This window comes from Ptychodera flava, chromosome 3 (assembly GCF_041260155.1).
Source record: "Ptychodera flava strain L36383 chromosome 3, AS_Pfla_20210202, whole genome shotgun sequence".
NCBI classification, from domain to species: domain Eukaryota; kingdom Metazoa; phylum Hemichordata; class Enteropneusta; family Ptychoderidae; genus Ptychodera; species Ptychodera flava.
The window spans coordinates 30,693,071-30,702,181 of record NC_091930.1 but is presented as its reverse complement, the minus strand read 5'-3'; the positions used below and the strand labels follow the sequence as shown (position 1 = coordinate 30,702,181).

Sequence of the window (9,111 nt, the reverse complement as noted above, 5' to 3'; positions counted from 1 at the left end):
AAGAAGCACCAAAATAAGTTTAAATCCAGAAAGTTACAATAGTACATCGTTTTCAAGAAGATACAGCTCTGAAATATCTGACGATCATAAAAAGCTGACTGACGCCTACGTTTTTGATGTGTTTAAATACCTAAGCGAATTCTGAAGCCTCGAGTAATAATGTGAATAGAAAATTGCGTTTGACTTGTGAGATATATAAACCTCAAAAAATATTTCGGTGAAAACATATACGTATTACCATGATTAAAATACAGTAGGCTACAACAGAGAATAAAATACAATATTCAGAAACGCCTGATCAAATCATTTACGATTGTAACTTCGGCGATTAAGGCTGGATTAGGAATATATAAGCTTACAGCCTAGAAATTAATATATATATATATATATATATATATATATATATATATATATATATATATATATATATATATATATATATATATAAGTCAAACATTTGGAAATAAAACATTTCTTCGAAAGAGTCGTTACATTGGGATAATTCTGAATACGTTGTACAGGTGATTAAACTAATCCAACAAAACATAATGGTCTAAAAAAATCTATATCTATAATAGAATGACCATAAAGAGTGTGAAAATGGCATGACGTATACGATTAACTGGTGAGAAAGAAAAAGAGTAAACCAAAAACCATCAAAGTCTTCAATATTTCTAGATTTAACATTATAGCAAAGTTAATGTATAAACGTGCAGCTATGCTGTATCGCGTATACACGTGATAAAATAGATGTTACTTCTTAAATGAATCAGCAAGTGATAATCTTGCATGCACATATTACACTGTGTTCTAAACAACGAAATAGCTTGCTGTGCTACACAATAATGGGCAAGCGTACAGGGAAAACTTACCGTAAGTTGAAATAAAACCAGAAAAAAGTCTTCAATCCAATAAAATGTCTTAATATACTCTTGTCACAGTACATTTTAAATCGCGATAAAACTGTCAAAACTCTCTGAAATACAGTCTCTTACAAATGCTTATATACTACGTATACTGCGCTGAAGCCAACAGCCACCTTTACCAGCCTGACGGCAGAAATTGCAATAGCGCCACCTATCTATGGTCAATGTATCAGCGTAACAGTTTTACAGTAATGTGAGCTGGCTGGTTGTACATCTCATAAAAAAACAGACACTTTTCGAATGTGGAAATAATTACAAAGGTCATGAAACCAATTATAAGTTTCTGAATCATTACATCAAGGGTTTTTACATATCCATATTTGAGCGGCGAGGTTTTGTCTAGTACTACTTTCTACGGTGGAAGCAGTGTAATGAGTAAAGCGTTCGCTCACACTCAAAACAGCTGACAGGTTGCCAGCTGAAGTCATGTGTGGATTTACTCCTGGAATTTTATAAATCTGACGATGTTACAAGAAATCGGAAGGAATTATCCTGAACAGAATTATCATCACAAGGTACGTACATTGTTCCGGTAAGATCTGATGAGTTTCTTTCTTGAAATCGAAACAAATATGAGAAGATTTCACAGCGATGCTTTGATGAATGTTTACAGTGAATACAACTGTCATTGCAATGCTGTACAGAATTAACAAATGTATTATGTAAAAAAATATGAAAATTTCAACCGATCACTTTGATTTCCACTCTACCAACTTAAATACATCAAGACGTGAAATTCTAACCCTAACATGACCAGGAAAATCTGGACATTAACTCAGAAATCTAGAAATCATGATGAAATTTGATTGAATGTTAAATGGAAATCATGTCAACACAGGACATTCTGCAGAAATATCAACATATCTCTTTATAAAAAATACACGGAAATTTCAACCGATGACTTTAATATTACGATTTTCAAATTCCTGACATCAAGACGTAAAATTCTAACCCCAACATGGCTAGGAAAATATGAACATTTCTCAGAAAAATGAAATCATTTGTCTTCTTGAAGTCAAAACAATTGCATCAAATCAAACATGGTCACAATTTCTCTGCAGTTTTCAGAAATCAATCTGAAAAAATTACAAAATATCAACTGATGTCTTCAATTTTATGATTTTCGAATTCTCACATCAAGACGTAAAATTCTAACCCCAACATGGCCAGGAAATTATGAACATTTCTCAGAAAAATGAAATTATTTGTATTCTCTGTGTCAAAACAATTGCATCAAATCAAACCTGATCACAATTTCTTCACATTTTACAAAAGTTGACTCTGAAAATAATACAAAATTTCAACCAATGACTTTAATTTTTACATTATTGGATTCCTTACATCAAGATGAGAAATTCTAACCCCAACATGACTAGGAAATTGTGAACAGTTTCTGAGAAAAATGAAATTATTGACATTGTTCATGGCATCAAAACAAAGCAGATTACAATTTCTTCACATTTTACAACAAAATTCACTCTGAAAAAATTACAAAATTTCATCCAAGGGTTTCAATTCCACTTGGAGTCATTTCCTGACATCATAACGAGAAATTCTAACCCAAACTTGGCTGACAAATATTGAGTTTTGATGAAAAAATCAGGAAAATTGTGTCAGTTATGGTGGTGATGTGTTTGCATGTTGTTCAGTTGTACAAGTTGTATTGGCTGCAGTATTTGCATTGACTGTCTTCTCAGATTTCTTACTTGTAAATGACCTTGACAGTGAAATCATTGTAATCTGAATAAACTATTCTACCGTCTGTAAACACTGCAATGTAGTCAGGGTTTCCATCTACAGTTACAGTTTCCTGGTATTCACCCTGTCTATCAAATTTCACTATCTTCCTATCATCTGCCACATAAATATTGTCTGCATTGTCAACTGTAACTCCCCATGGTCCCACTAAGTGATCACTTCCAAATTGATTCAATATTTCAAGATTACTGTCCAAAACATAGATACAATTTTCACCACGACATGACACTATGAGTTGATATTTGCTATTCATGGTCAGAGAGAAGGGCTTACTGAGTTGTTGACTTGAAATAATGTCCCCATCTCCATTACATTTGATTACACAGTCTGCATCGTAGTCTGCTATGAAAACATTTCTGTCTTTATCAACAAATACACCAGTGGGGTATTTCAGTTTACCCCTTGCTATTATTTGTTTCACTTCACTCTTTGCATCACTCACTACAATGCATTGGTTGCCGACATCCGCTGTGTAATAGTCACCATTGTCTGCCATTTTGTGTCTCTTGGTTTGAAATTGTGAGGTAAGCCATGAACTGTGACAGATGTTAAGATCTGTGCAGTGTCTGCTGTTACTGTCTTCACACTGCCAGGTTCGTCACTACGTCCATAGTCACAGACAAGTACATGTCCATTGTGGTTTATTGTCAATCCCCATGGGTTAAAGACTTCTCCTGATGATTTCTTGCCATCTCTCGACAATAAAACCCTGACAGTGTTGGACAGTGGTGTACCTATAGGTGTAAGGAAACAATTTACAAATGTAGGTCAAAGGTCATCAGCTGATAAAACAATAGTACTACAATGAAACATGGTTTTTTTGACATGAAGGCAACAATTCTGGTTAAAATCTTATTAACTGAAATATTAAAATCGTAAAAATTTTACTTATTTGCATAATTAATTATATTTCACCCACAAACAAATCTTTTAGGCTGGTAATTGTATTTTTTAGCTGTTTGTAAATGTTAGTAGTTGTTCAATTGAGTAATGACAATTATAGTTCTTGACATTCTTATCTTCAGAAGATTTGGGCAATTATGAAAATTGCTCCAATCAATGAATTTGCATAATTAATGAATTTAGGTAATTAGGCTATATCTCAATAATGAGTTGGTGTAATACGCTACAATTTTGTGGAATTGTCACTGAGGCCTTGGCAATGTCATTGTCTTCTGTCCAGTGAATTTTATCTCTGTGGTAATGACTAATTTGCATAATTAATGAACTTAGGTAATTAGGCTGTATTTCTGTAATGGATTGGTGTCACATGCCACAATTTTGTAGAACTATCACTGATTCCATGGCAGTGTCATTGTGTTTTGTCGAGTGAATTTTATCTCTGTGGTAATAAGTAATTTGCATAATTAATGAACTTAGGTAATTAGGCTGTATCTAAATAACAGATTGGTGTAATATGCTACAAGTTTGTAGAATTGTCACCGATGCCATGGCAGTGTCATTGTGTTTTGTCCAGTGAATTTTATCTCTATGGTAATTACTAATTTGCATAATTAATGAACTTAGGTAATTAGGCTGTATCTCTGTAATGGATTGGTGTCACATGCCACAATTTTGTGGAATTGTCACTGATGCCATTGCAGTGTCATTGTCTTCTGTCCAGTGAATTTTATCTCTGTGGTAATAAGTAATTTGCATAATTAATGAACTTAGGTAATTAGGCTGTATTTCTGAAATAGATTGGTGTCACATGCCACAATTTTGTAGAACTATCACTGATTCCATGGCAGTGTCATTGTGTTTTGTCAAGTGAATTTTATCTCTGTGGTAATAAGTAATTTGCATAATTAATGAATTTAAGTAATTAGGCTGTATCTAAATAACAGATTGGCGTAATATGCTACAAGTTTGTAGAATTGTCACTGATGCCATGGCAGTGTCATTGTGTTTTGTCCAGTGAATTTTAACTCTATGGTAATTACTAATTTGCATAATTAATGAACTTAGGTAATTAGGCTATATCTCTGTAATGGATAGGTGTAACATGCCACAATTTTGTAGAATTGTCACTGATGCCATGGCAGTGTCATTGTCTTCTGTCCAGTGAATTTCATCTCTGTGGTAATTAACAATTTGCATAATTAATGAATTTAAGTAATTAGGCTGTATTTCTGCAATGGATTTGGGTAATATGCTACAATTTTGTGGAATTGTCACTGATGCCATGGCAGTGTCACTGTGTTTTGTCCAGTTGATTTTGTCTCTGTGGTAATTAGTACTTTGCATAATTATTGAATATAGGTAATTAGGCTGTATCTCTGTAATGGATTGTCATTATGTGCTACACTTATATGGAATGGTTTTCTTAAGTCATGGCAGTGTCATTACATTTGGTCCAGGGAATATAATCTCTCTGTTTATTAGTAATTTGCATAATAAATGAACTTAGGTAATTAGGCTGTAGCTCAGTAATTGTTTTGTGTAGTAAGGTACAATGTTGTGGAATTGTGTCTGAAGTCATAGCAGTGTTATTGCATTTGATCCAGTGAATTTTATCTCTGTTGTAATTAGTTATTTGCATAATTAATGAATTTAGGTAATTAGGCTGTATCTCAATAATTGATTGCTGTTAGATAGTACAATTTTGTGAAAATATTGCAGAGACCTTGGCAATTTCAAGGCATTTTGTCTAGATAATTTTTTTCTCTTAAATATTAGTAATTTGCATAATTAATGAATACAAGTAATTAGGCTGTACCTAACTCTAGAATAATTCAGCATAATGAGCTGGAATTCTGTGGAATTGTTACTGTAGCTTAAGCCATGTCATCACACTTAATGGTGTGAATAATATCCCTCTGATAATTATTAATTTGCGTAATTGATGATTTTGTAGTGATCAGGCAATATTTGAAAATTGTTTGATGTAATATTCTGCAACTTTGTCTATTTTATATCTGTAATACCATAAGGCTACATTCACAAATATTTTTGAGGGGATGGAGGAATTCAAGGGGGATTTATAATTTCTTAGGGTAGTAGAGAGAGGGATTGGATATAATTTATATAGGGTATAGGGGATGTGAGAAATTATTTTGGTACCCTAAAATATTTACTTTTACTTGTTCAGATTCCACAGTTTGGTAAGAAATGCATTGAAAAATGAATAACATTGTTATGTCAGCCAATGGCTAATGGTGACAACAATTAATCACACATTCTGAGTTTTTTGGCTATATTTCATGATTTGTATTTTGAAAAAATCCAAAATATTTGAATGCATTGAAATTTTATGAGAAAACCAAAGTAGACGTTGTAATAGGGGACAATATCTGCAAATGATGGTTATTTTGGATTTTTATTCAATGTATCAACTGAAGTTTCTTGATAATCTCTCAACAGCATGCTGAAACACAATATCAAACTTGTCAACCAAGTCTGTATGCACTCAACAAGCATTTCCCAGGGTACCTCCAAGGTACCATACAAGGTAAGTGTTGTAGCCAGGAATTTGAAACCAGAGGACAATGTGTCCCACTACCATTTATTTTTAGGACTTTTTGCACATTTTGGGGACAGCATGCATCAGCTGTCAATCAAAGTTTTGATTATTTGTTATAAATTAGTTTTGCAAAACAAAATTCAAGCCACCGGCTTTTGTAACATCAATTGTAACAGTATACCATATATGCATCTGTCTCCAATCAAAGCTCAGTCAGACTACAATCTAGTGTAGTGTTAGTTACTTTCAATCACAGCTTCGAAAGTACATATATTATTCTCAATATAATCATGCAAAACAAAGGCCATCATCAGTATCAAAACTTGGACTGAGGGATGTATCAACTTCTCGTATTTTAAAAACTAGGCTGGAGTCTTGGACATTTTTTCTTTGTAAAAGATTGAGCCCAAAGCCCTTGCATTAGGGCTACACGATCTACATCACATGATACAAGTTGATGACATGTTTAGAGAGGCAAGTTTCTATAGGCAATGTTGCAATTAATTTAACCTGAAGTACATCAATCACCTGTACGATAAAGAAAGAACCATAAACGGTGGCATTGAAACACAGCAGGACCACAAATTTGCTGCTCATCTTATGGCATTCAATATTTTGTTTGATTTCTTTCAAGACTGAGTGATTGAGCAAAATGGGAGTGTGTAGCTTACATTACTGTGTCTACTCTACATGTCAGAGTTAAAGGAAAAATATGGCTTCCCTAATCAAGATTACAGAAGTGAGAAGCTGAAAGACTGATTTAACAGGCATGCGATATTCATGAGTTGATAGTCTTTGCCACGGTAAATCAAGAAACAAAGGCTGTTTCACCTATAATCTAGTCCACAATGCCAACATCTCAGTCACAGTGAAGTGGTCTATGCTACTGTTATTCGATTATCGTGGACAGGCTGTTTGTCATATAATTTCTTAAATTTGCACATATTTGCCTCATTTCTTATTTTTATGGGTGGACCACTTGATTTCTGGTGGGGGTGGGGGGGGTGGAGGTTGAGCTGGAGGAATTTGTATGGCAACAATTTTATTTTTTTCTACCATCCTCGCTTGAAAGCTTGGCCATATTTAATCGCCAAAGGCAGCAGCTCCAGAGACTACTGAAGAATAGACACAGTTTACTGTCTTAAGGTACATGGAAACAATTGTTTTGTACAACCTTTAACCCTTTCCTGCCAAGTCCATATTTCACCACCAGGTCAAGATGATTAAAATTAATGAAACACAACGTATCCATATGATTTATTTTAACATAATACTGTACATTTGAAGGCTGTTGAAAATATAATACTGTAAACTTGATTTTTATTGGACAAAAGATGCTATAACATACCAAGCCAAGCGGGGTGAAAATACGTCATGTTTTGGCTCAATACCGCTTTTTACTGACTTGGCTGATGGGGAAGTAATACAGTTATTACTGTCTGGCAGGAAAAGGGTTAAGCAATTATTTTTTTCAATGTTCACTGGGGAGGCATATTTTTTCCAATAAATGGCCAGTAAAATTTTTCCCTGAAATCCTCCACCCCAACCATAGAAATCAAATGATCCATCCCTTAACCAAAAAGCCTTCGCCATTTATTGAAATGTATTTGATAGCTCTCATATTTTGTATGTTGATCAAAAGGGAGCATACTGGTGTAATTGAGTTTGTCAATTTTTGATCCTATATTTTTCAAAAATGCTTGCCTGATATGCTTTCAAGTTTGGAAGTGTTTGAAGTTTTCATTGTGATATTGTCAAAGTACGATAAAAATGAAAGCGGTTTTCTCCTCTTTCTTTGAAAAAATAATGAGAACTGAAAAGCTTTTATGTGTACTGCAAATTTATATATTTACAACGACCAAAGATTATGACAATGAAGCACTACTGTAAAATTAAAGCCCCACTAGCTGTATCTTTCAGCATTGTTTTAATGATTTTACTCTCAAGCTTAAATAAGTGTGTCAAAATGTAGTAACTTAATGTGTGTATACACTTTTTATTAACTATCCGCTGGGACTCTATATGCAATTTTGAACAAGATAAAGATAACACTGTGATTAAATGTTTGCCCAAACATTCAATCACAGCCCCAAGTAGAAAAGCAAAAACCGTGGATCCTGTGTATATCTGCACTGAAATCTTCACATAAACTGCAAAGAGTAGACCAGTGTAATGCTTAGGGGTGAATGTTTTCAACTGTGACATTGCATGTTCAGTTTCCTTTGTCATAATACCAATTTTTGAAAATGGCGGGAAATCAAAATAACTGTTAAAATTTGAATTTACTTGTGAAATGTTTCACAAAGGAATGGTTTCCTAATGCAGCAAAAGCCCATATCCCTTCAGAGGGTAGAATTCAGAGAAAACCAGGAGAGAATTTGGTGTTCAAAAAATATCAAGAGTTACAGCTAGTGGGGCTTTATTTGGCAATTGTCAGTGTAGAAGCTTGTCTGTCTTCTGTTCCTTGTGTTGGTATTTGAGTCTTTCCATGAATAATTACAGAGATTGCAGCACTCTGCATCTGAGACTTTGCTACTGTTATCAGTATGTATTGTATGCATGCCATTACAGTCATGTTAATATCATCTCTAATTCAGAGAAGGAAATAGTGAAGGTATTTATGTCACGGACATGCTACTGTTAGAAAATTCGACACTAGTTGTACTGCTGAGAGATTAAAATTCTACTTTCATAAAACTATGTACTGTACAACTATATATCTACTATGTAATACATCATACACAATTTAATTAAAACACATTTTATTAATATCTTTCAGAGTGATAAGGACTGATTGGAAAACAGTGAAGAGGTCTCCAGTGAGATAATCTTTCACAGTCATACTGGTACTTGTAATGATGAACATGCAGTTGAAATTCTACTTGAACTGTGAGGGCAGTATTGATGATGCTGACTACAGAAGGAATGACAGCTGTCAAAGTTTCAAACTGATGGTGATGGAGA

General features: G+C 33.9%; 1 protein-coding gene and 1 long non-coding RNA gene across 2 annotated transcripts in view; one reads left to right on the top strand and one right to left on the bottom strand.

The window, feature by feature from the left end:
- The first annotated feature begins 1,112 nt into the window (after positions 1-1,112).
- Positions 1,113-7,113, top strand: LOC139129825 (uncharacterized). Its single transcript, XR_011551691.1, has 3 exons — positions 1,113-1,441; positions 6,048-6,135; positions 6,845-7,113. It is a non-coding gene; the product is annotated as an uncharacterized lncRNA (long non-coding RNA).
- LOC139129824 (centromere-associated protein E-like) overlaps positions 2,063-9,111 on the bottom strand; it is an 11,838-nt gene continuing 4,789 nt past the window's right edge. The window contains exon 2 of the mRNA XM_070695506.1: positions 2,063-3,418. Within this exon, the coding sequence (XP_070551607.1) occupies positions 3,126-3,418 (293 nt within the window). The 3' untranslated portion in view covers positions 2,063-3,125. The remainder of the gene's footprint in view (positions 3,419-9,111) is intronic.